Source organism: Glycine soja, chromosome 5 (assembly GCF_004193775.1).
Source record: "Glycine soja cultivar W05 chromosome 5, ASM419377v2, whole genome shotgun sequence".
Lineage (NCBI taxonomy): Eukaryota > Viridiplantae > Streptophyta > Magnoliopsida > Fabales > Fabaceae > Glycine > Glycine soja.
Genome location: NC_041006.1, coordinates 39,679,342 through 39,706,412, shown reverse-complemented (window position 1 = coordinate 39,706,412; position 27,071 = coordinate 39,679,342). Strand labels below are relative to the sequence as shown.

The 27,071-nt window shown below is 32.5% G+C and overlaps 4 protein-coding genes across 7 annotated transcripts; 3 read left to right on the top strand and 1 right to left on the bottom strand.

Annotated features, from left to right (window-relative positions):
* The first annotated feature begins 1,542 nt into the window (after positions 1 to 1,542).
* LOC114413233 lies at positions 1,543 to 5,392 on the top strand. Of its 2 annotated transcripts, none has more exons than XM_028377504.1 (7): positions 1,543 to 1,808; positions 1,892 to 2,003; positions 2,542 to 2,709; positions 3,357 to 3,400; positions 4,256 to 4,355; positions 4,809 to 4,875; positions 4,968 to 5,392. In XM_028377504.1, exons 1-7 carry the CDS (start codon positions 1,620 to 1,622, stop codon positions 5,008 to 5,010), a joined length of 723 nt encoding a protein of 240 aa, XP_028233305.1. In that variant the 5' UTR covers positions 1,543 to 1,619; the 3' UTR covers positions 5,011 to 5,392. The 2 variants fall into 2 exon arrangements, with proteins under 2 accessions (XP_028233305.1, XP_028233304.1); XM_028377503.1 differs by having other exon boundaries at positions 1,548 to 1,808; positions 3,351 to 3,400.
* Positions 5,393 to 5,951: 559 nt separating this feature from the next.
* Positions 5,952 to 8,284, bottom strand: LOC114413232 (ABC transporter G family member 5-like). Its single transcript, XM_028377502.1, has one exon. The coding sequence runs from the start codon at positions 8,107 to 8,109 to the stop codon at positions 6,160 to 6,162; it is 1,950 nt and encodes a 649-aa protein (XP_028233303.1). The 5' UTR covers positions 8,110 to 8,284; the 3' UTR covers positions 5,952 to 6,159.
* A 6,272-nt stretch (positions 8,285 to 14,556) lies between these two features.
* LOC114413231 (histone deacetylase 14) lies at positions 14,557 to 20,026 on the top strand. 3 transcript variants are annotated; one of them, XM_028377500.1, is made up of 9 exons: positions 14,557 to 14,709; positions 14,829 to 15,010; positions 15,309 to 15,383; positions 16,103 to 16,204; positions 17,406 to 17,477; positions 17,645 to 17,698; positions 18,430 to 18,681; positions 19,038 to 19,219; positions 19,448 to 20,026. In XM_028377500.1, exons 1-9 carry the CDS (start codon positions 14,670 to 14,672, stop codon positions 19,746 to 19,748), a joined length of 1,260 nt encoding a protein of 419 aa, XP_028233301.1. In that variant the 5' UTR covers positions 14,557 to 14,669; the 3' UTR covers positions 19,749 to 20,026. The 3 variants fall into 3 exon arrangements, with proteins under 3 accessions (XP_028233301.1, XP_028233300.1, XP_028233302.1); XM_028377499.1 differs by having other exon boundaries at positions 14,558 to 14,709; positions 17,645 to 17,701; XM_028377501.1 differs by having other exon boundaries at positions 14,564 to 14,709; positions 14,838 to 15,010; positions 17,645 to 17,701.
* Positions 20,027 to 25,861: 5,835 nt separating this feature from the next.
* Positions 25,862 to 27,010, top strand: LOC114413230 (NAC domain-containing protein 104-like). Its single transcript, XM_028377498.1, has 3 exons — positions 25,862 to 26,070; positions 26,251 to 26,528; positions 26,647 to 27,010. Exons 1-3 carry the CDS (start codon positions 25,908 to 25,910, stop codon positions 26,824 to 26,826), a joined length of 621 nt encoding a protein of 206 aa, XP_028233299.1. The 5' UTR covers positions 25,862 to 25,907; the 3' UTR covers positions 26,827 to 27,010.
* Positions 27,011 to 27,071: the final 61 nt, after the last annotated feature.

The following is a 27,071-nucleotide window of genomic DNA, read 5'->3' as shown; positions in this document are numbered from 1 at the left end:
CATTAATCGTGTGGTTATGTGAGTTTAGAATAATTCAGGGAGTAATTAATCAACTAATTGAGTTAGATCTGGTTGATATGTAAATAGAAAAATTGATTTATAAATAATGTTTTTAAAATTCGCATAACACGTGAGAATAGAGAAAAAAAACTGATATATATATATATATATATATATATATATATATATATATATATATATATATATATATATATATATATATCAGCAACATTTATCATTATCTAAATTTTAGAGGAAACTATTTTAATTATTTTTTCATTAAGAGTAACACAAGATGAAGAACACCAGATTAACTGTCTTAAGCGTTTTTTCTGTTTAAAATTAATTTTCTTTTATTTTTGAATGAGTAAAAAAGAAGAAAAAATATAAATGAACATGTAATGAGAGTAAAATAAAAGTGAAATAAGTATAAGTTTTATAAATAATGTGATTTGACATATAAAAAGATAAAGAAAAATAAAAAAAATATGGATATCCATGTATGATTCCTAAGAAACAACTTATGGGATAATATCTAAAAGGAAGCTTTCCACGAATGGGAAATTCAATCTTATGAAGCAAGCAAGCCTTGAACGTGACTTAGCATGGAAGAAGAGAAGCAAGCCACCACATGCAATATCAACACATTTTTTTGGGAAAAATTTAAATTATATTAAACCCAAAATGATACAATAATAAACGGAACATACGCCGCAGTTAAAGAGTCAGTACTGCGCTGTAAAGAAGGAAAAAAACCAAATCACGGATGTGACCCCAAACTTGAAGAGATTTCCTGCAAGAAAAGAACAAATGAACATTTTACTCAGTTTCATTTGAACATAAAGGATAAACTTGTTCAAAAAAGCAACTTTATGAAGAGTAAGAAGCCGCTTCCTTTTAACAACTTGTATTCATAGACTTTGCCAACAAACAATTATTTATTGATACGCCAAGATTGAATCTTTTTTTGACCTCTTTCTACTTAGCTCTTTAAAGATGCAATATTAATACATTTAATATAGTGATTCAAATGGCTGCAGCAGCAAAATTATCATGATTTCAGAGGGTTATTTAATATAGTGACTTTTTTGCATCTCCTTTTCTTCTTCATCTTTATCTATGAACCTAAAAGAAATTAAGTTTAAGTACATTTCTCCACCTATGGTGACATTGAAATGGTTAAAAAAGATACGAAAAGAGTCTATTCAAAGATAAAACATTAGATTGAATTGATTATAGAAACAACATTATACACAAAGTAAAGAAAAAAATAAGTCGAACATTATGAGTCTAAAATAAACTGTGGGAAGGTTTGGAGCTTATGGATGATCTTAATTATCATACTAAATAAAATTTTATTTATGCCGTAGACTATCATCCACATTGACATAAAATAAATTATAAAAATTAAAAAATATATACATATTTGAACAAATGTAAAATAGTGTATATATCATAAAAATTCTAAAAATGATCTGATTAAAATATCTTGAAAATTAGAAAACCTAATAGGAACGTTTAGAAATTTAGTACTTAAATAATTTAGAGATAAAAAATCTGGAATGTGGTTTAGGTCATGAGAGGCAGGGAATATTGGATTGGTTCAATCTTGAGTTGGAATGGCGTTTGAAGACTTTGATCCTATCTTCAGTAAACCCAAAGTGAAGTGGGATTCTGAAAGTTGTTCTTCCTCGTGTCCCTTTTTCCTTCATGCCTATGCCCCTGATTCTTCTCACCTTGTAATTCATGTCACCAATATCTACGATGCCTGGGAAACTCGTCTTTCGCTCTCCATGCTTGAGGACATTGTCAGCATTATTATTATTCTCTGTTCAAGAACATTAATTTTATGATTTTTGTTTATAATAATATCTGTTTCCCTTTTTTGCAGAGGGATATTGTTGGTATAGGGGGCTCTTGGTCAGACTTTGCCGATTATTTTCTAACATCCCTCAAGTCACAAGATCTTAAGCTGGTTCTAGAGCCAGATTCAAATTCTGATGGTACTTACTTCTACTCTTTGCTTCCTTCCTTTCAAAATTTTAAAATAGAAAATATCATACGCTATACGCTGGATTACTATAAAGTTTACTGCCTAAGTTGAAATAATTGAGTGACTTGATACAATTTTCTTGGTTTTGATATCTTTTAATCCCGGTATCTCCAGATTCATTTTGTTTTCCTGCTAATGCCGTTGTTTATGAGAGCACAGAGCCCTCAAAGGTGTTTGAGAAGATAGTAACTGATTGATGATGATAGTAGCAGCATGTTGAAATGGGGTTGTTGTCTTTCTATTGCGATTTTTTGTTGTCCTGTTTCAGTAACCAGTTACTATTTTTTAATCTTTCTTTTCCAATTTAGATATTGACAAATATTTAAAGAGTTACATTTTAGTACTTCTAAGATTACATTTATATACTATCTTTTTATGTTTTAATTTAGAAGTTCTCTTATGCACGTAATAAAGAATGCCATGCCATTATTTTTCTTAGGAGTCATTTTAGGGAAGCATACTGATTTGTCAGTGCTCTCTGTTTTCAGGTGTTAGTCATGTGAAATTAGTAGCTCAGAAATCAAAAGGGATGCCTTTGATCACCATTCCTCTCACCAAACTTATGGACTCCGCTGCTATGGAGGTTAAGTTAAATTTTTGTTCGAGCCTCTTTGAGGCATTTGAAATCAAAAGCACAGAGTGTTCTCTTGAAAAAGGTGTGGCCATCCCTTTCATTTTGCATCAATCTTTTGAATCTTGGGTCTTACTTTTGTTTGGTTCTTTCTAATAATGTATATAAATGATAAATAGATTATGCTGAATTTTTGCATTGAAAGTTGTAAAAAAAAATGACATTTTAGTTGCATTAGTTGTCATTCTGAAATTTACTCTTGATCACTGGACCAACTATTGTTGTAATTTGTTAGATGAACACAGGTTATCTTTCCTTGTTTCCTGGTTGTATCATGCAACTTATCCTTGTAATTCATTTTTTTTATTTGGTAAAAAGATTGGATTATTTAGTGGTAATTGGAAGATACAAGTTGCTTTGACTTTTAAAAAAGTAGTCAATGTTTTTAAAAAAGCTTGCCATTGCCCTTAATCTCTGATAAATTAGTAGGACTATGTCACTTCTCCGGTATTGATAATTTGATTGGCCATGCTCATGATGGGAATGGTTTGAATTTTCTGTAGCATGCAAATGCACACACATTCGTCTGTATCATAGCTATCGGCTATCAGATAGTGTAACTCATGTATCTAGATTTGCTTTCCAAAGATGTTGGGAACTTGTATGTAAACTTAGACTGGACCTATATAACCCTTACTCTGGAATTCATTGTTACTTTTGTTGTGCTTTCAGAGCGAGAGCACTCTGCTCGGACAAACATGTTAGCAGCTGAAAAGGTACAATAGTCAAATTGAGTTGAACTAATACCGCATAGGCTATATATTAAAATTTTTCTGGTTGATTTCTCTGATTATGTTTTTTGGTTGGCATTGCTAGGAATTGATTTTGCGTTCCTACTTTATGCAGTGTCAAAGTTATATCAGATACTTCTGAATGTCATTAATAATGGCTGAATATTATAGGGTTTTCATTCTTAGTGGGGGATTCATCAATATATTCTTAAGGTCTTCCAAATTATGCAGTATATTAGTATAATAGGAACTGGTCAAGAGATGAAGAAAAAGAAGAAAATTGATGTCTTTTTTATTGAAATTAAACGAAAGAAAAAAAAAAAGGTATTCAAGAGGCCTGAACTCTCCTCTTCTCAAAATTGCCTACTGCCTAGTCAGCCTTTTAATGCTCTTCCTTCCCTTTTTATGCTCCTTAACTCTACTTCTAATTCTAACTAGCTGTAGTTAGTTAGCAATTGACAACTATTGCAGTTACACAGGGGTCTAATCCTCTGTTTGACTGTTTCTTATTTCTCCTATTATGCACCCTACCCTCCTAGTAGGAGATTGCAGCTCCCTATCACTGCACATGATTCCTTTCTTGTTTTCATAGGCTATCGTGGTTTTTTCCTTGTTCAAAATGCAATTATGCCTGAATGATTTATATGGATAACTTTGGCTATATTTCACCTTCTATTTAACATCAAAAATTGATTATAATTAGATAAATTTGTTATTCTTAGGTGTCCGGGATGAAAGTCTTAACTTCCATCCATTTGCTGCTAGTAATAAGTTAATATAATTAGGTTCTCGCTCTTTATCATTGTAAGCTAATATGAACACTCTTTCTATACCTATCAGGAAAGAAATGAAGCCATACAACTGGAACAGCGACAAAAGTTTCAAAAGATTAGCAACTCAGAGAATGGCGTTTCTACTGATGGATTGCAAAACTCTCCAGGTGTGTTATGTACTCTGTCATTCTGAAGGGTCGGTCTTTTGCTGATAAAGTAGTTCCAAAATTATCTCGGTTGAAGGTTTTACCAACTTCTCTGTGGTACTATGGTATACATGGTGAGCTTGTGAGTAAAATGTCTCAAGGCTGACTAAGTAATTTTTTTGAATTATCAGGTCTGTCCATTTTTCAGTAGTTATTTAACTATTTCTCCTGCTAGGAAAACGGTAACAGTCTTCTTGGATCTATTTTCTTTAAGAGAAGAAATGCAACTTCTAGCCCCACTTTGAATATTCTGGAATATGTTTGGAAGCTTCTGGTTATATTTTACTGTTGCTTGCATTGCAAAGTGCTTTTTGGCTTGTTTTAACTTAAAACAAGACTTTTAACCATCTCTTGGATTTTATTCCTTCAAGCGTTAATGAAATTTTTGTTTTTCACCTTCCTGATGCCATGCAGATAAGCAAGCAGCTCGGGATACAGGTGCTACAAAAGTCAAGAATCGTAAGGTGCCAGCTTATCGCAGGCAAGTTTTCTTACTAGCTTATTAACCTTGGTTCTGGTATTACTGCATACTGTTATCATCATAGTATACTTCATTCACCCTTTTTTCCACAGGACTAGAATAAGAGGGGCCCTCTTACATGATAGTGATGAATGAGTTATGTAATTCAGTTCTCATTCAAACCAGTTGCTCAGTAGAAAGCGAAAGGATAAGTAACGAAAGTAGCATTCCATTGAATTTCAGAAATTTTTGCTGGGCTTGGTAGATGGGGGAAATGTGATGGGAGGAAAAAGACTGGGCCATAGGGATCGTGTCAGTGTATGTTTTCAACTTTTCATGGTGAAAAGTGAAAGACACCATCGAAAGAAGAAAATGCATTTACTTGTGAGAGTGTTCACAGACAAGATAAGATTGTTAGTTATGTGCCACTTGATGATCACGACCACTTAATCTAGACTAATCTTACATTACAGTGGATGTGCTTGTACATATTGCAACTATTAATACATGCATAATCTTTTTGGTTTGTGCTTTTAGATATCTGTCCTGTGAATTTTTTTTTTCTCCTTAAAATTTGGGTAAAGGCCAGAAATTCATGATAAGTAGTCCACCAAACTTGTGGTTTAGAAGTAGTGTACTTTGCTCAGCTTAGCTGCGGAACCTGGAATGAAATCTTCTGATGGTTAAACACGTGATCCATTGTTATTGATAATAGGTCAAAACAGCTTAAGTGCTACTTTACAGAACGGATGCATCTTCTGTATTAGGCATTAGCATTCGTGAATTTTACAAAACAGGAATACTGGGACAAGTGAATAGAGAATATTTCACGCAGTGTTTGCCAGTTGCTTATACGCCATACTGTTGTAAATGGTCAATAATTTAGCATAAAACTCAGTTCATTCATTCCCAATAGAGTGTAATGGAAATTAAGCCTGCTAAGCAACCTTTAATTTTGGCTGAGGGCCTGCTAAGCAAACTTGCCGTGGCTGTTTAGTTATTGCATAATCCCATTTTCATTGTTCTTATTTTAGGACTAAGCCAGTTGCATTGGCCAAGCCATAGATGATATAAAATGTGGGAAGAAGGAATCTAGATGAGAAGAGAAAGACAATGTTGTGAATTAAGTAATCATGTAAAGCAAAAACCAACATAATATCGTGTTAGTACAATTTGTTGGCACTCACCGAACCTATAATTCTTTATGCTATTTTTTGTTGAGAATATCTTCATTGGTTGCTATCAGAAACATCCAAGACACGTGAATCAGAGAGAGAGAGAGAGAGGGAGAGTCACCATAGACATTTAGTTGGTGACAACCCTGCCAAATCCCCTCTGGGAACATCTGTATCTAAGAATAACATAAGAAATGAACCTGTAAACCAAGATGAAGCACACAGTGACCCCAACATTCTTCCATCTATTACTCTCTCCCCCGTACCCTTCTTCTTTAAGCACATCCTCTCCGCTCTTTATACATGCCCCAAACATGTATTCCAAGCACTTCCCCGAGTTGGAGAACTCATTGATCAGGAACCCTTCAAAGGGATACTTAAACAAGGATATATAATGCATGAAAATCCAGTAATTTGGAATTTCCTGTTTTGATATGAAGTATCCAGAGAATAAGAAGAATGACCCTATAACACCAGCAATCACTGAGTTCCCAACAATAAAATTAGGCACCAGAGCACTGAAACACACCACAACTGAATTGGCCGTGTAAAGAATCAGCCATATCAGCAACAGAAAGTGCAAAAAAGCCAAGAAGTTCCGGTTGAGCCCTACAAGCCAGTACAAGGGCATTGAGAACAAAATGGCTAGGATGAGAAGAAATGGCAAGTAAACTAGGCCATTTGCAATAGCATAGGATGACACACGATAGCTTCCACAAGATGTCTCCTTCATTAGAATCTCCCTTTCTTGCAGAAAAATTGGTAGAGCTTCTATGCTGCTTGACAATAAAAACGTTAATATGAAAGCAAATAGACCCACCCTTTCAAAAGCTCCCTCTAGATCATCCTTAAGGTTACAAAAGATGGACCCCACAACCAGCCCAGAAACCAGCATCTGAACTGTCCTGCATGCAAATAGCTCTTTTGTACGGAATATGTTCATGGAGAACCTATGACTGAGAATCATAGTTTCTCTCAATCTAGAATTAGCAAACTCACTAGTGAAATCCATTCCAGCATACATGGTTTGTTCATCAATTACCTTGGATTGCTGAAAGAGCTGTTGCAAAGTGAGCTTACCATTCCTACCCTCACCTGCTTCACCATCACCACCTTTCTTCTGTTGTATTGTCCCTGGCAGTTGCCTTGGAGTTTCTACCTGAACTGGCACACATTTCTGTTGCTGCTGAATGGTATCAATGGACTCAATGGCAAATTCAACTACATTGACATGAAGAGGAAGCTCCAGACCCATCAGCCTTAGATTCACACTAAGCAAATCAGCTGTTCCGTGGTGCAAAACACTTCCATTGGCCAACAGCAACAATGAATTGAACAGCTTCACTATTCTGAACCCGGGTTGGTGAATACTAAGGATTATGGTTCTCCCTCTTGTGTCAGCCATGACCTTAAGCATGTCAATTATTTGCAAAGCTGAAGTACTGTCAAGCCCTGAAGTTGGTTCATCAAGAATCAGCACTTTTGGATCATGAATGACTTCAACACCAATGGAGACTCTGCGCCTCTCACCACCAGATATGCCTCGGACCCTATCATCACCAATTCTAGTGCCAGCAACATTGTCAAGTCCAAGCTCCTGAATCAGTGACTTGACCCTGGAGCAAAGTTGCTCTTGAGAAAGCTTCAGCCTCAGCTTTGCACTAAACATGAGGGTTTCTTCAACTGTAAGTAAAGGAAACAAAGTGTCCTTTTGTGTAACATACCCTGAAAGCTTCCTGAACTGAGCTTTGTCTACAGGCTTGTGGTTCAGAAACACAGTTCCACTTTGAGGGCTGTGTTTACCAGCAAGAATCTCAAGCAGTGATGATTTGCCAGCTCCACTTGGCCCAACAATTGCTAGGATCTCCCATGGCTTGGCTTGGAAACTCACATTCTTCAGCACATGCCTTACTCCACTGCAACTTTGTTCAACTTCTGCTTCCTCTTCTGGCTCTTTACCATCTTGTTCAGTGTCAAGATGTGCAGATTTGTTGCTGAAGATTTTAAAAGGGTGCTCCGATTTGTGTGTGTGGATCGTGTAGTTTATGCCAATGGCATCAACCTCACAGCCTTGCATCATGGTTTGAATAGGTTGGCTATGCCTCCTTTTTCTATGTGTTTCTCTCGGTTGTTTCTACTCTCTTCTCATTCCCAAACCCATTTGTCTCTCTTCCTCTCTGTTCTATATTCTTTTTTAAATCAATGGTTTTGGACTCAGCTACTGACAGTAAAACAATGTGTGGCTCCAAGGGACTTAGCTGCAAAGACACTCAGGTCCTCGAACTTTGTATATAAAGTTCACGTGCACTTCTTGCTATTTCTCCACCAATTTTACATATTTGGACACAGAGATGCTCGTATATAAATTTAATACAACTAATAATTTAGATATAACAACTCAACAATATAAATATAATAGTATATGTCAATCCGTTACAAGTGTTATTGAATATAATATATATTTAATAAGAATTAATATATTCTTTACGAGAAATAATCCCATTTGACTCAGATAAAACTACTTATTAAGTTGGAATAATTTCATATTATATCCCGATTGTCATAAGAATTAATATATTAATACTATGTTGATTATCGCACCAAATTGAGTGTCCTAACGTTTACCTGAGGCTCAGACGTGGAACATTGAATAATTCACGTGAATCATTCCGGTTTATCATTGTTTATTGTTTAATATACAGCTATACACTAAACATAGCTTAACTTCCGTGGCGTTGCCAATTGCCAATAGTAACTGCAAAACGAAGGATGCTAAATCAGCACTGTAAATGGTTTTGGTCATTTGGTGCATAATCGATTCGTTCATCAACGTGCTCGACAGAATATTATTTATGACAATTCAGTTTCTTCTACCGTTTATTACATAATAATACTATTTTACCTGCATCAAGATGTTTGCAAATCATTTTTTTATCTTTTAAATCTACTGTCCCCTACTTATACAAGGATTAAATGATTAATCCAATTCATGCAATAATGGAAACTTGTTATTTGTTAACAGTGATATGTATACACAAAGGTCAATTTCCCTTTTTCCGCGGTTCCATCTACCTCTCTATATTTGTCTTTTCTGTCTTGATCAAATTAAGTTCTTACAAAATTAAGAACGATATTGAGTATAGCAGAGATACGTACGGAAAATATTCGTGTATTTTATGAGGATTGATCACAGTACAGATATTTTTGGAACAAAGACTACGAAGGGCTAATGATGGAATTATTGAAAAAACACTAAGCACACATTTGGAGTTACGTGAAAGGACTCTAGGATTTGGGAATTACCAAAGTGGTGGTCCCTTGGGTTCTCAAGTTTGTGGCTGAAATTTCACAATGGTCCACAACGAATCAAAATCAACATAACTATGTAATTTGATAAGCTCACCGATTTTCATCTTTGTCTTGAAGTTCAAGCAATTGCAAAGAATTAACTACATGCAATTATCTTCTTTGTTGTTGGCTGATTGATAAAAAAATACAATTATCTTCTGCCATGCACAGGTTTCTCGAATTCTATCTTGAGCATACTTATAAAAACCATTCTCACGAAATGTATATGATCATGAGATCATCTTATCTGTCTAATTAATAAATCAAGAAAAAAATATCGTTCTCTATTCAAATTGCTCCAAAACCAACCAATCCCTATGTGAAATTTGATGGGGTCATGTGATTGCTTAAAAAACATAAGAATTTGTTGAATTTAATGTGATTGTATCTCCATTTATTGATAGATAACTAATTCTGTTATTGCTCCACGGAATTGGGTGAAAGCCTAATCTATGACATTGTTACATATTAAGCAAACCAGGACATTATTCCCAACAAATTATAATCAAGCTTGGTTAGCCAATAAATTACTTGTTTGAACATCTTAAGAAAAGGAGTTCATTTTTAGATAAGAATGCAAATCCACACAAAATGTTGAAATAAATTATGAGTACTGATGAAGTTGTGTGGTTGGTTCATCACTAGGCTGCAAGATTTTTTCTTTTTACTCCCGGATTTTTTTAGTGTGTTATAAAAATTCATTTTACTTTATTTGTTTATTCAAGAAACTTGTCTGGACTCAAATATCTAATTCAGTGTCATGGAGGAAGCTGAAGCACCCGTGAACTCTTTCTGTGGTCAATTAGGTACACCCTGTATCTCTCTCTCTCTCGCTTGGCACTTGCTCCACCTACAACAACTCATTACCACATTATCACATTACTACATTAGTAGTGTTTTTACTACGTGGATTAATAATTAATAATGAGAAACAAAGTCAAGTTTAATAAACAAAAGAAATTTAATATAAAAAAATACTCTTTGCTTGCCCGTGAATCTCTTCCCTTTCACTGTTCAATTATTCAAAACCCCACTCTCCTCACCACACAACAAAAAAATCTGCACCACAAACGTCCAATTCATTCCAGTGACTTTATGATATGCATTTTTTTTATATTTTATATTAGTTAAGGAATAAGGATGTTTGCTTATTATAAGCTGATGGATTAAATCACTATATGTCCATTTTTACCTTCTCCTTCACTGATGAGAAGATGCCGTGGCCTCTTCTTTTTGTCTTTGCTGAGAACAGTTTTATGCTTCTATCAATACTTTTCGATGCGACCCTGCATATAATACACTATGATTTAGCTTCGACACAGGATCCGATCTAAATCCCAAGAACAAGAAAATGTTCCAGATTAATGCATGCTGTATTTTGTAGCTTAGTGAAACATATAACTTATGTGAATTAGTATGACTGTAGTTGTACGAAAAAAAGTTGGAAACTATATACACCTTTCATAATCCTTACTTTGGAGGTTAGTTAAATAAATTCTTGGAGGGTAAAATGTATCATTTATTAAATTAAATCAATCCAATATAAAATTGTGGATATGAATAATTAAAGAATCCATCAAAAAAATCACATGACAATTAATATCCCCATTGAGCTCTACTACTTGCAATTGTAGCAATATTTATTATTTACTCTTCTAGTCTAGTTATAAATAATGATTCTGGTAATTTCAATATTAGGAGTACGAATGAACCATTCGATGTGTGAAGAATGTCTCCCAAATCCTCCATTGATGGGATTAGTACCCAACTGAATGCTGGAGGCACTTAAACTAGTTGGTCACATATTTGAGGTCCTCAACACATAAAAAGACAGAGAACAAAGGAGCCTCAAGGGCCAACAAGAGATACAGCATAAGACATAAACCACATGGCAGGCACTCTAAAAACTAAAACTGAACATAAAACTCACTAAGTCAGAAGACAAAAAGCCAGAAGTAGTTGTCTTGACTCTTTGAATGATTGAACAGAGAATTTAGTTAAAGACTAGAGGTGGGGAAATACTCTTCTGTTATAATTATGATATTAGATTGAGTGTATGACAAAGACTTTGTTTGAAGAGATCAAACCTACTTAGGTGATCTCTATGTTTCAGAAGATTAATTTTATAATTTTCGGCTACAGATATATCTTGTTCTCAGGAAAATAAATAAATTATGATACTAGACTAGACATATCTTTCACCATATCAACCCGGACTAAAGTGGCCATTAAATTTGTGAATGATACATAAGTCATTGGTAGAGCACAGCAAATGGCTTATGCTCATAATTAAGTTAACTGGCTTATGATATTGTTTGGAAGATGAAAAAGGTCTAAACTTACTAACATATTGAACCTTATTTATTTATTTTGCAAACTTGGAGTAAAATCTTAAGTATAATTTTACTAGACTTTGATTTTTTTTTTCTAGATATGATAAAAGTTCATAATTAATTAAAATATTACTTTGGTAAATTAAATATCATAACAAGGTCCAACTAATTTGTATATATAGACATGCGTTACTCAATGGTGTTGTTCAGGTTCCTTTTTTTGTCATATGGATGCATGATCTATTATATATGTAAGTGCATTTTATTATTTTTTTAACAAAAAAGACACATACGCCTAATTGATGACTATTCTTGATGAATGTTGTTATGAGGAATATTATTGTGCCCAAGCCAGCTGATAGGGATTTCTTTTGCAAATTAATCAAAACACCAACCATATATATAGTTCATAAACTACTACGTACATGCTCGATGAAAACGGAGTCTAGGTAAAATTAAAATGTAGCCTTTAATAGGACGTGTAAAATTTGTCTAAAAAGTGTAAGCCTTATCAATTAATAATAGATAATTTTATATTAAATAATTATGAAGATTCTTATTTTACATAATTATTTTATATTCAAAATGATAACATGCCTGATGTTGATTGTTTCAATTTTCACAATCCATATAGATCTTATTTACACTAGAATTTCCTCTTCAATGTTCACTTGCGTGTTTTTGGATATTTTGTTGACACTTCCGAATCTTAGTAAATGGAAAATGCTACACGTCCAAACTTTTTAGTTGCCTCTTTTTGGTGGATTACTTTTTGGTTGGTTGCCTTGGAAACACGGAAAACTCTCTAAACCAAAAAAATTAGTCTGTAAATTAAATGTCCCAATTTTATAATTTTTTAAACCTAAAAATTAGTTTGAAATTAATTTTTTTAAGAAAAAGATAATTATGTAAATTTTATACGATCATCCAATAAAATTCATCATTTATTATAGGTATTGAATTTAAAAATAATTATCTTAAAATGATTCAAATAATAATTTTGATTAAATCAGCTAGTAAAATTGTTTCACTATCAATGCATTGAGATCAAACTTACTAATTTTTATCTGTAACTTCCCTGATAATGGGATCTAAAGTAAGGAAGGAAAATGAGACGGAAACAAAAAAAATTCCTAAAACTAATTTTTTTCAAAGTTTTCTTCATTAAAATTATATTTGTCCCACCTTTAATTTTTTTTCTCTTCAAAATTCTATTGGTCCCACCTTTTCAAGGAAATTAAATAAATTGAGCCCAATATTACTTAATTCCAAAATGTGCTCTTTGAAAATGTAGGAGTCCAAAGTTTAATTATTTTTAAATTTGAAGGGAAATGTACTTGAAAATGAGAAAGCAAGGTAATTGAAAATGAAAATTTACTTACTCTATTACAATCACTTCAATTACCTCTGTATATATATTAATTTTTCAATAATTGAAGTGATTGTAAGAGAGTCAGAGGTGTTAATTTTAATGTTAAAATCTTTATCATATGTTTTTTAAATTTTAACCGGTACAATTGGCTTGAAATGAACGGAGAAAAAACTCGAAGAAAGATTTAGTATTATTTTATGCAAACGATTGAGAGTAGAGTTTTATGCCTTCTTGTTTATTAATCTGCGTGTTGTGTCAGTTACTGAGGAGCATGGAGCCTAAAAGATAGTGATAATTGTTTTTGAAATTCTAAATTTTGATCCAAAAACCAACCAGCTATATACAGTAAAAACCTTGTTCTTATTAGCACACGCAATACAAGGTGAGCTTAACCTGTTGTGTGTTGTCACATTCAAAATCAATATAGTCAGATGATTAACTAGTCTTTCAAACAGTATATTCCAGAGCAAAATGATAATGAACACGTGTACCGGACCAAGTTAATTAAGGTGCTTAGGGTGTGTTTGTATTCCTGTTCAACTACGTTAAACGTAATTCAATTTGAGTAGATCAACCACATTTGTTTATACATTTACCTGATCTTTAGAGTTTCTAATTGTTAGTTATGAAATGATATATTTCAACGCAGAAGCCAATTCACGTCCCTCGTCTAAACTTTAGACTGTATTTAGATTCACAGAAAGATATTATCCCGACCCTGTTTGGATTTACGTTTGCTGGCTTCAACTTTAATTAAATTGAAGGAAAAAAAGATTTGTTTTAGCATCGTCTGAGAGTTTTGAACGTAAAAATGTAGGAAAACATGAATCACAAAATCTGATTCAAACACACTAATAATCATTGTATTAAGTTCGAATAGGATAAACTTTTTAGGATAATATTATAAAATAGGATAAATAATCATTTTCTTCCAAAAAAACAATAATAATTAGGATAATATCATGGTTTTGGCCACTGTGATTTTACTTGTACCACTGCTGGTGCTTATGAATTTTATCTTTTTATCTTTAAAAAAAAACAGTAATGGTAATTAGGATCCATATTCTAAAAAAAATAAAAATTAAGATTCATATAAATTTCAACTAACAAAGTAAAGTACGTTATTCTTTGAAATTCTTCTAAATACTCCAGAGAAAGTATTTTTTATACTGTTATTTCATAATCATAGATTTTAATGTTTAGTATTTTGTCTTTTTTAATTTATCCTCTTTTATTTTTATTTCTAACTTAAACTATTTATATATTTTAATATATTATTAATTAAAAATATGATTTATTAAATTCAAAATATTTATTTTTATTGTAAATTTTAATTATTCAAAAATAAATATTTATTCTATTCATTGCACTTTCTTAAAATACTACTGCCTACTGGTGAAGTTAATCTTGCTTCTCCAAATCCCAATCCCAATCCCAATCCCAACCTACAATTAGATAATCCACAAAAATTTTCTATAAAAGAAAAACTGAAAATTTGGCTGTGTGTGCCATTTGTCAAAGTTTGTGATAACTAATAACTGGAGTGTGGAGGTTGTGAGCAACTTTCACTGGTGTCGTCTGGTCTCCATGCACCTTCTCAAATTTCCTCGCTCTCCATCTTCCTTCGGTACTATTCCTCTTTCACTTTAAATTTTAATCTTCCATTCATAAATTGCTTAATTCATAAGAGCATTTTTGCACTCTGCATGTGGGTTTATCAAAATTGAAATTAAAATGTTTCTTAAGCATCATCAGGGAATGCGTTCTTTCTGGTGGGTCATCATGTTTTGGACATAAGAGTGTTCCGTAAGAACCAGAGATGTTTCAGAGCGTCCATATCGTGTTCGGCTGTTAGGAACGGTTCTATTGAGCAACTAAGTGATGCACGGCTTATATACTCCGTCGCTCCATCTATGGGCCACAACCAGGTATACCAAATTATCAATCATTCCAACTAAACTTAGTTTTCAATTTTAAAGTTGGTTCCATAAGTTCTTTTGGCTGTTTTGAATTTCTTAGTTTATACATGTTTATGTTTCAGACTCCTCAAGCTTGCTTGTCGAGGGTGTTCTAGTATAGTAGTATATGCTGCTGTTGTACTCTTATTCTGTTTTCCTTCTTTGGTTAGAAATACCGACAGAGATTATATCTGTTGTCACCACCTGCCACTATGTTTGAACTCGTGACATTGATGTGATTGCAATTTGGATCTACTACTTGTAACAGGAGTCTCATCCAGAATCACATTTTAGAGTTCCCGCGATTGTCAATGCTCTAGAAGAAATGCAGCTCACTTCCAAGGTACTATAAGTGATAGACATTGTGCTTTGGAATTGTTTGCATTTGTCGTCTGTATATGTCTTGGTGATATCTTCTTTTGAAAGATTTGATAATACCCTATCAGAAAATAAACCCAAATGCCTTAAAAGCAAAAAAAAAGAAGTTGTTCTCTATGTCATTGTTTCAGTTTTTGTTTTTTAGTTTTTAAAGACTATTTCATAAATCAGTTTTCAAAAACTAATTTTTGGATAGTAGTAGGGGAAGAAGATAGGGTATTATAAGAAAGAACATGAGTCAGAAAACTGAAAATAAATGTTCTGTTTTTTTTTTTCTTTTTCCAATTCAACAAAAAAGAAATGATATTTTTTTCTTTGTTTTCTTGTTTTTAAAAACAGAAAATAGTTTCTAAGAATAGGAAACAAACAGGCACTAAATGAACTACATTTTCTTCTGTGTACAAAAGCAGGCTACATTTTATTCTCTAGAATATATCACTGTCTTCTTTTGTTAATTTGCAATTTTTCCTATTTTATTGAATGACAAATTAACTTCCCTAGGGCCTAGGCAATCCATGGATATAAGGTTTGTACACATGCCAGCCAGAGAAAGCTTGTCAATTTAAGAAAAATAGACTTAACCAGATGATAAGTGGAATTGTATTGTGATTTGTGATACTGGTATGGTGGTATTAAAGAGTAAATTATTTTCATTTTCACAACTTTATTTTATGTATGATTCAGTTCCGTGGCCCAGAGGTAATTGAACTTCAACATTTTGAGCCTGCTTCAGTTGATGATATTGCAAGTGTGCATGCAAGAGCCTATGTTTCTGGGCTTGAAAAGGTAATTTATTTATTTATTAATTTTCTAATAGAAACCTGATATCTTATTAAGAAGAAATAGGGATAAACTCACAGCTCCACAATCACAAAGGATAGAACACTGAGGAATTTTGAGGGTCTGTGTCTTCCGATGCCAAAAGCCAAAAATGTCAAGATGATGCCTCTCTTAGCCCCCCTTGTTATTTATAGGCAACATGCTTTATTTCTTCAACCAACAAACTTAACTATCTATGTAACTAGCTAATTAATGGGTATCTATCATTTTTGTTGGAAAGTCGCCTTAATTTAGGTCACCCTAAGCCTGCCTTAAGTTTGGCCTCTTTGGGATGCTTTTGTTGCAGCCTCTAGACCTAATATAGTTCGGGCAATCTTCACCTTACAAGATGATTTTGTGGAGTTGAGTTATACCTTAAGCCCAAAGTCTAAGATGGTTAGAGCCTATCTCAGGTCCATTATTGAGCCACCCATATACTTCCACTTTCCAATGTCTAGTCCTGGACATGAGAGGGTGTTGTTATTGGGCCACCCACATTTATCTACGCTCCAGATGTCAAGTCCTGGGTGTGAGGGTGTGTGTTGAGATTTGACATCGATTAGAAATTTAAAAAATGGCCAATGTAGTCCTTATAAGGCTAGAGCAGTCCTTATCTTACAAGCTGATTTTGTGGGGTTAAGTTAGGCTCCAAACCCAACTTCTTAGAATTTTCCTTTGCTTCACTTGTTCTTTCTGTGAGATATTGTATATTTTAAAATTTAAATTATAATGTTTTTAATTTTACAATATACTTTGTGGTCAGGAAATATGTTAATATCTTTTATTTTATTTCCTATGTAGCTATGCTTTCTTTTTTGCCTTGCATTATCTTTCCTAATCTTTCTGTTGTATTTCCATTAAAAATGTTACATCATAAGAATTATTTACTTGTTGAATTTGTTATGTGCTTTGTCATTACTTTTATCAATTACTTCCACTTGATGCATGCTTTACTTCTGGTTCAATGCACTGTGATTATAAAACATGAAATCAAGGATTGCTGCTGCACACTGAACTTTCCACTGGGAATTTGTGCTTACAAAGATGACTTAAATTTGATTAGTCCAATCTCCACTATCCTAGTTTTTAGTTCAAGTTTTCACCATCACTAGCCATTTGCAAGCATTTAATAATTTGAATTTTATCTGATATTTTTACCATGGCATAGGTTATGGATCAAGCTGTGGAGAAAGGCCTTATTTTCCTTGATGGTTCAGGACCAACATATGCCACTGCCACTGTAAGTGCTTTGCTAAGAGCTTTATGATTCTTTCCCAAGCTTGTCAAAGGTCATTCTATGCTTGAAACTTTATATTTTAGTTCATTTTGGTAGTAAATACATTTACCAATGGAAAATATTACGGATATTGTGTTTTTTGCATTCTTATGGTGGTATTCATGATGCAGACCTTCCAGGAGTCAATAGTTGCAGCCGGTGCTGGATTAGCCTTAGTTGACTCAGTGGTGATCTCTTAACCTGGCATGTCCATCTCTTGGTAATAATCTGTGTGTGTGTTTTGGGGAGGGGTAAGTGAGTGGATATGGATATGTACATATCTACTTCTTCTGGTGACTTCATACTGGAAAGGACTATTTGTGTGTGTGTACCTTTTTTGTATCTTTAAGCTTGTGTTTGGTAGAGGGGGTTAAGGAGAGAAATAGAGAAGAAATAGGTGGGTCCCACACCTTCTACACTCTACTTTAATTTAAATATCTCTCTTCTATTTTCATCATCTCAACCAAACACACTATAAATGTTTGGGGGAGGTGGGGAGTCACAGATATAACAAGTTTTGGAACTCAAATGTGTGTTCTTGATTGGCTTTTGTTGTGTCCAATATATTCTAAAGAAAAAATCATTCTTGACTCCCCACTTACTGGCTTAAGCTTTTAGAAAACATGATACCAAAGCCTGCATGACCAAATGGTCAAGATTTTGATCCTTGCCACCCCTATTCTTCATAATTAAGTTGAATTTCTGCACAAGGTGCTCATCATGTCCATTGTCTATGCTTTAAGTTGGCTCTTGCATGAGGGGTTTTTCAGAGATATAAAAATCCGAGTCCTCCAACTAATATAGTTAAGGCTTTTAGAATAGTTGGTTTTGGACATAAATGTTTCAAGAAGTAAAGTGAACTAGGGATATATTTCTGAGTTGGATGTAAATTTCTCCTGTTCAATTTCATATTCAGGTTGCATGTTCAAAGATAAAGGGAGATGCACCCACTGGTTTTGCTCTGATAAGACCACCAGGACATCACGCAGTTCCACAAGGACCTATGGGATTCTGCATTTTTGGAAATGTGGCCATTGCAGCCCGTTATTCTCAGCGTGTTCATGGATTGAAGCGTGTGTTTATAATTGACTTTGATGTTCATCATGGGAATGGAACAAATGATGCTTTCTATGATGATCCAGATGTATTTTTCCTTTCATTTCACCAAGTAAGCTACTAATTTGGTCCCAGCTCTGATTATATTTTCTTGTGCTTCATTGATTCTGAAATGCCACCTGTGTTCAATGATTCTCTTTTCTTTTTGTAATGTTAGCTTATTGATGTGTATATTTTCTTGTGCTTCATTGATTCTGAAATGCCACCTGTGTTCAATGATTCTCTTTTCTTTTTGTTATGTTAGCTTACTGATGTTGTAGAAGCCATGTTAGCAGAGCTATCTTTGGCTCAAATGTGAAGGAGAGAAACATTACGTGAAGATAAGAAATAGGACAAGGCATAAAATGTGCTAAAATGTGAAGAAAAAAATAGAAGCCTTGCTATGCTTAATGACTTTTTGTTGCTCAGGATGGAAGCTATCCCGGTACTGGTAAATTTGATGAAGTTGGAAGTGGAGATGGTGAAGGAACCACATTAAATCTGCCTCTTCCTGGAGGTTCAGGTGATACTGCTATTAGAACTGTGTTCGATGAAGTCATTGTACCATGTGCTCAAAGATTTAAACCAGACATCATTCTTGTTTCTGCTGGGTGAGTCTTTCTCTGAATCATTCTCATCAATGCAAACACGGAATAAACACCTTATCAATTTTACCAAGTTTATTCCATCACACGGGTTGAATTTTAGGTTCTCAAGCAACTTACAATCTTAATTCTGCCATGAAATTTGGATTGGATTTTTAATACAATAAAAGACTGCTTCATATAGATTGTCGCCAATCTCATTTTCACACGTCGAGTTTCATGTTCATTTGTTAGGTATGACGGCCACGTGTTGGATCCACTAGCTAATCTTCAATATACAACTGGAACATATTACATGCTAGCGTCCAGTATCAAACAACTAGCGAAAGATTTATGTGGGGGCCGATGTGTGTTTTTCTTGGAGGGAGGATATAATCTGAAGTCTCTTTCATATTCCGTGGCAGACACATTCCGTGCTCTTCTTGGGGACCGAAGCTTGGCATCTGAGTTTGATAACCCTAACATTTTGTACGAAGAGCCATCTACAAAAGTTAAGCAAGCTATTCAGAAGATAAAACACATTCATTCCCTGTGAGGTCAAAATAGAAACTGACATGACAAGCATCTAAATGTCTAGCATTAATAATTTCCTTTTCTGTGGGTTCAATCTATAAGTACATGTCTTTACACTCTTGGGTGGGCATTCTCCCACTTATCACATAGAAGCAAAACCATTGTACAGGATTGCTTGTGGTCTTTGAACGAGTCTCCAGTTACAGTTTCTATATGCCATGCAGCCATATTGATCATGTGGTCATAGCCATATACATAAAGGAGTAAACCCTAATTTTATATATTTACTTCATTGAGGAACACTAGCAACACAATTTTTAACACACTCTTATTAGCACATTCTCTCTATCAAATGAAACCCATGTAAGTCTCACCAAATGATGCATGCCTCGTAATTTTTTTTAATGGGTTTCACTTTCCATTTCGTGAGTCATATGTAGCTTTTACCCAATAATAAAGAGTTGAATGCATTAATAGGATCTCTAAGAACTACCGAACATGTTACTTGTGGGAGAATTTTTATAATGCCATTCTTTGTAGATTCAATAGTGGCATTTACTGTGTCTGTGTTGTAGGAATCTGCTACTTGAGCCTTGTTAGATAGATCAAAAGCCTCCTCCTATTGGGCTAGGTGGGTGTATCAATTATCATGTATGTTAGCTTCTTTGATTTTTTTTTTTATTATCAGCAAATCAAAATATATTAAATAGATGACCACCTGGCTAATCTCAATCCCCGGCTTCTTTTACTTGCTTTTGCTTTCATATGCACCTGCCTCCCTTGTCATTCCAATAACAAGTAAGAGTTCATAATTTGTAGTAGTAGTTTGTATTTAATTTGGAATATTAAAAAACATTGTTTTATATTTTATTTTCTATTTGGGCTTTCAATAAAAAAAATAGGATAAATAATCATTTTCGTTTTTGAATGTGTATATGACACTAACAAATTCGTTTCCAAAAGATGAAAATTTAAAATTTAGTCCTCAAAAGTAAAAAAAAATGAGACAAATTCATTTATCCGTTAACTTTCGTCTATTGTCGTTAATGAAAGAACATACGTGACACATATTTATCAGCATTTTATACATTCACGAACAAAAATGATTATTTATCTAAAAAAATATTATTATTTCAAGCATCCTTCCCACATCTTCTTTGTGATTCAAAATTTCTGTCAATTAATTTCAATATTATTAATTAAATTAAAGATTATATGAATGTCTATTTATTGTTGTTTGGTCTAAATTATAAGTATCTTCATTGAAACCATTCATATTTTAGTATTTTCATAAAATGAATCTAACATGTTCTACTTGAAACTAATCGTGTGTTTATTTATAAGATTTTGTTAATGAGTATTGTAACTTTTAAAGACGGTTAAAATATAGTTTATTAAACCAATATTATTTTAAAAAATAAATTTTAATGAGTTTTTACATTTTTAATATAGTATAAAATTTTCATTTATACTCTTAAGTATACTTGACATAATAGATCAAAATGTTTGACATTCTTCTTATATATAAATTGGAATAGTTATCAGTGTTTTTAAGAGCTATTATTTAATGAAAGTACTTTTTTAGATTTTTTTTCTTAATATCTTATTTAGTTCAATTAATTTTTTCATCTTTATTTTTAAATTTAATTTTCATATTTTTTGAAAAAAATTAACAATAGTTAAAAATAACCTTGTATTTAAATATAAATTAATTATAAAAAATCTAAAATTTAATTTATATAAAATTATTTATTTATTACGAATTTTAATTATAATTTAATTTATATATTTAAAACTATTCATTCCGTATGAACTTTTGTTATAGAAAATAAACGTTTATCTTTTGCATTATACATGTTAAAATATTAGTCTGATATTAATTTTTACGATAAAACTATCCATCTGATTAGCAATTCATTCTTCTTTTATTGATTAATTCGACGTCAAAATTGACGTTGACATGGAATGAAATTACGATTGGACTATTAAAAGTGATTTCTCCATTGAATTTAGTGCCTTTCTTATTCGTAGTAATTATTATTTGTAGTAATTTCATTTAGAAAATGTTACTACTTTATGTAATCCTCATAACCCCACATGCAGACCATTAATGGCAAAAAATTACAAGCCACATCTAAAATGTAACTAATTACAACCTCAAATCTCAAGAGCAAAAGCAAAATAAACAATAATAAATGTACACCGACAAACACATGCAGGACTAATAACATTATTATGACAGAAAAATACTTAAGCTCGTCTGGTTAGTGGCAGGTTTTTGAATATTAGTTTTCACATGCAATTTTCCAAAAACATGTTAGATTAAAATAAATCTGAGATGATTTTTAATTCAGTTTTAAAATAAGTTTAGATTTTTTTAAAAAATATTTGTAAGAATAATTTTTAGTTTGAAAAAATACTTTCACTACATTTTACATCATTATTATTGTAGTTGAGTTGTGACTACTATTATTCACACCACTGTGATTATGACGCTTTTACGTTTGAATTTTAACTTTTAAATATGAAATAAATTGTATTACAAGAAGAATATTTATTTTATATATATCCATAATTTCTGACGAAGTTTAATAATCACTGTTTTTAATCAGAATTATTTCATACTAATATCATAATCAACAAAAAAAATTATCATCATACTTGACATTTTTTTTATCTCTGTTGTCGTCACCAAAATCATTATACAAGCATGCACACTTTTAAATTAATTTAACTAAAAACAAAACTAATTTTTAAAAATTAAAAACGGTTAGTTTTTAATTTTTTTAAAACTTATAACTAAAAATGACGCAAAACATGCCCTTAAATTAATATTTTTCAAAATAAGAAAGGCGTACTAAATATTCAAGGGAGAAATAATTTTTATTAGTCCAATCGTGATTCCATTCCATGCCCTACTATTATACGTGAAACAAGGATTTTCCTGTTTGTTGAAAGGAAAAAAAGGAAAAAGAAAGCATGAAGGAAATATTTTTCTTAATTTTTTTGGCGTGTTTTCTTCTTATCAAACACCATTTAAGAGAATTTATAAATAATAATAAAAATTTTAAAAAGAGAGGAAAATTAAATTAACAAACAACTTTATTTTGGTTTCTAACAATGTATTGTTTTTATTTGAATATTAAAATATTTTTAAAATAAAAATAATCAATTAAGTCAAATGCTACCGAAATAAATATATTGCACCATTTAGCGGTGTTAGAGTTACTATTCCCTTGTAAAAAGGAATAATTGGTGTTTTCTTTTTCTACATCATAAGTATTCTCGTGTGATAAACTAAAATAATTTTGTACGGAATTTTTATATATAATATCTTTTATAATATATTTTTAAACATATTTTGTATTTTAGAAAACATTTTTCAACATTACATTTAATAATTAATACTTAACTTTTTATTTTTGCTATTCCAACTAAGATGTAAAGAGTTTGATTTATTTAAGATTCCATGTTTTGATTATAATTATTTTGAAAAATAATTAATAAATAGGAGATAAGTTTTATTCCGATATTCATATTCCCTTTAATGGATTGCATGCATGCATGCCTGTCTCTCATATTAGTTGAAACTCAATGTAATTTCCACATATGGAAGACCCTCACCTATAAACACTTAACCAGTTATCTTCAAAATGACTAAATTTTTAATACTAAAATTTCAGCGTCAAGGTTTCTTAATTATTGTTTTAAACACACTGTAAACACAGTCGTCAATATTTCGAAAGGATAGATTGACAGATGAAAAAACAAGCCATCTAAGTTACCCAATTGTTGGGTTGGTGATTATAAAATGACAAAGAATGTGTACTTAAAGTCTTTCTTGTGGAAAACAAAGTAAACAACAAAAGCCTTCGATCTCGTCAAAAATAGAAATGGTGATAGAAGGTGAAGAGTAGCTAGAGAAGCTTTTGGTTTTCACATTGCTATGTAGAAATGCCACTGTTCCCCTATAATATTAATTATAGATATATGGTTTCTATTTCTTGGCCATGGTTTACAAGTGGCATGACGATAAAATTAATTAAGCAGAATCAAAACACAGCTTGTTTATGAATCAACATTGTGCCGGCAAAAGGTGCGTGACCTACCAACTAATGCATGACGCAAGATCTCATCAACTTTTATCCTTTAGTGAAGCGTAATGATGGTTAATGAATCAGATACTAAGCCACAAAACCATCCACTATAATGCAACAAAATTATTTGTGTTTGTTATATTTGTCTGATTAAGTATACTAGAATAACGCTAATTTTCATAGGATCATGCTGCTAAAAATAGATGAAGATCGAAGACTAGTAGAAGCTAGGAATCGAAGTTGGTGGAAGGAAGAATACGAGAATGGGACTGATGCTAATATAATTAGTGGGTGCAGCTGGCAGAACTTACGAAAGGTGCTTCTTTTCATAATTAAGAAGCGGAAAATAAGGGGGGGAAAAATGAACAAAGGGACTTTCTTGTTAAATGTGATATATTTCCTATGAATGTGAACAGCAAGAAAAAACAATGCCTCTAATTAAGCATTCAGAATCTTTAATTACCACGTAAATCCTCCTCTATCGGTGCAAATTGCAATAATTAAGATTTCAAATGGGCTGCCTTTAATATTTTAATGATTTTATCTTTAGGGTACAAATATCAACTGCCCGTAACACTGGGTCAATAGCTTCGGTTAAAATGATTCATGCCTGGGCGAAGGTGAGCAAGAACACTTATGACACATGCTATTCAAAGTTCAAACCATGTAAAGAAACCATTTTCTGATGTCAGAGGCCCACCATTGAGCATATACTAGTGGTTAGTAAATAATTAGAATTAAAGGTGCAAATTAATAAGTATATACTACTTATTCACGCCCATGTTTATCCACAACTTAATTATTTATATCAAATATGAGATGTTGCAGATTAAAAATTGTACCCTCTCATATTAACGCTCAATAAATATATAAATAAGTAAAATATTGTCCAAATAGTTTTTTTACGGTTGATGACTTGTCCCGTTTCACAGACTTAGTTTGAATTTAAGAAATTATATTTGGCATATTTTTAGGATGAGTTTGAATTATTCTTTTTAAAAACTAGAATTTTTAAAAAAATTATGTATTAATAGTAAAAAAAAATAACTTAATAAACTATGTTTTGTTTGACATAATATTATATTTATATTGATATCTTTTATTTTAAAATCTGTATTGTAACATATACCTTAATTTTAGTTATATTCTTTTTAATTTTACAATTTAATTATATAATATTAAGATTAATATATTGTGTCTCCAATCTGGATTGATTAGTCTTAATTCAAAAGTTGTCGGATTTTGACCATGTTGAAGTTAGCTAGAGTTCACAAAATTAACCTTTTTAAGATTTTGTGCCCAACAAAGAAAGTTAACTTGTTCTAACCCATCTTAAATTGTACAGTAAATAGCATCTAGTTTTTTATGGAGGTTAAATTTAAAAATTACTTTACCGTGGTTTAAGTAAATCAGTCAAAAAGCGAAGCCGAAATTATATGCACATGACTCCTATTATTGACTCGTCCCACGATTTATTAGAATTTCTTTTATTTTTTCCCCTACTTTGAGACTAATTTAAATTTGGGAACATCTTTCTAGTCATCGATGGAGTGTCCACACTATTGAAGACTGTTCTTTTTAAGTAGTACTACTAGAAAGAAGGCACAAATAGGAAATAATAAAAAAATAGGAGTACAAATATTACAATATATAGATTAATTGACGAGGAAACCTAATCGTCATGCCTTCATGGATTATGCTAGCAGGTGGGAGGGAACTAGAAATTGACAGTTAAAAAAAGGAGGAAACATGAATCATGGAGATAAGGCAGGTCTTAATATTCCCATAGTACTCCCTAACTCAAATAATTATGTACAATAATTTGATGTTAAATTATCATTAACAACGCAATTTCTATTGTTAGCTTCCATGGCCTATTTCCTGGGCCCTACTTAATTTCTTTGGTGGTATTCCACGCAAACGCCGACTTTCTTCTAGCAACTCATTTCTTTTTCTGAATCATAAATCATATTCAGGCCCAAATTTCTCTCTCTCTTACTTTATTTAACTATATAGTATATTCTTTGACAAACTTGACATTATAAGCCAAAGTCCCCCACTCCACAAAAACTAAAATTAACCAAATGATGGCTTGTGGAAGTGTCAACCTTCCTCCTGGCTTTTGCTTCTCTCCAACTGATGAAGAACTCGTCCTTCACTTTCTCTGTTCCAAGGCTTCTCTACCATGCCATCCCAACATCATTCCAGAGCTTGACCTCTCTCTGCTTGATCCATGGGAATTAAATGGTATGTATGTCTCAATGTCATTGCTTAATTAGGTCGCTGTTCAATTTTCAATATATATATATAACTAATCACATAACCATATGCATGCATGGATGGATCCAAAACAAATAAAAGAAATCACACACATGTCTTGTACTTGTATTCATTATATCTTTGTGTTGTACATTTATGCATATTTAGGTAAGGCGTTGTCAAGTGGAAATCAACACTATTTCTTCACCAAAGTGAAGGAGAACAGATCCACAGAAAATGGGTATTGGAAGGAAATAGGAGTCATGGAACCAATAGTATCCTCTTCTGAAAAAGTGGGGATCAAGAAGTACCTTGTGTTCAACCTTGGTGAAGCTCCACAAGGCACTGAAACCAGTTGGGTCATGCAAGAATATCATATTTGCTCATCCGGGTTTAACACTACTACTGCATCTAATTGTGCAAGTACTCGCGGAAGACGAAAAACTGTAAGTGATGACTAATTATTAAAATTTATATTAAGACAATTAATTAATTAATTAATTACATGGCAAATTGAAGAACTATTTGTGCTAATAATTTTCTAATGTACGTTGTGCAATACAGGATCAATGTGGGAGCAAATGGGTATTGTGCAAAGCCTATGAAAAGAAAAGTTGTCAATCCCAACAAGGTGTAAATTGTTACAGCGATGAGGATGACTGCGGAACTGAGCTTTCATGGCTAGACGAATTTTATATGTCGTTAGATGATGATCTTGAAGAAGTTATGAGCCTGCCTAGCTAATTAATTAGACTTAGATTGAATAATATGTATTAGGATATTAATTTGCATGTTAGAATTTTATAATTTACATGTATTTTGAATGGAAGATTAGTGAGTAGTCTCCAGTTAGTTACATGCAGCACAAAGATGTAATGTGTACGTATTTAATTAATTAATCATAGGTAATAGCCTTTTTGTTGTCTCCTTTCAAACGTCCTTATGCATCCAAGAGGATATACTTTGCTTTTGGAATGTAGCTTACATAC

Coding starts and splice junctions, on each gene's coding strand:
- LOC114413233 (XM_028377503.1), top strand. CDS start 1,620: ATGGCGTTTGAAGACTTTGATCCTATCTTCAGTAAACCCAAAGTGAAG. Junction 3,401..4,255: donor ACATGTTAGCAGCTGAAAAG/GTACAATAGTCA, acceptor TATACCTATCAG/GAAAGAAATGAAGCCATACA. Junction 4,356..4,808: donor TGGATTGCAAAACTCTCCAG/GTGTGTTATGTA, acceptor GATGCCATGCAG/ATAAGCAAGCAGCTCGGGAT.
- LOC114413232 (XM_028377502.1), bottom strand. CDS start 8,109: ATGATGCAAGGCTGTGAGGTTGATGCCATTGGCATAAACTACACGATC.
- LOC114413231 (XM_028377499.1), top strand. CDS start 14,670: ATGCACCTTCTCAAATTTCCTCGCTCTCCATCTTCCTTCG. Junction 16,205..17,405: donor ATGTTTCTGGGCTTGAAAAG/GTAATTTATTTA, acceptor ACCATGGCATAG/GTTATGGATCAAGCTGTGGA. Junction 17,478..17,644: donor CAACATATGCCACTGCCACT/GTAAGTGCTTTG, acceptor TTCATGATGCAG/ACCTTCCAGGAGTCAATAGT.
- LOC114413230 (XM_028377498.1), top strand. CDS start 25,908: ATGATGGCTTGTGGAAGTGTCAACCTTCCTCCTGGCTTTTGCTTCTCT. Junction 26,071..26,250: donor TGATCCATGGGAATTAAATG/GTATGTATGTCT, acceptor ATGCATATTTAG/GTAAGGCGTTGTCAAGTGGA. Junction 26,529..26,646: donor CTCGCGGAAGACGAAAAACT/GTAAGTGATGAC, acceptor TGTGCAATACAG/GATCAATGTGGGAGCAAATG.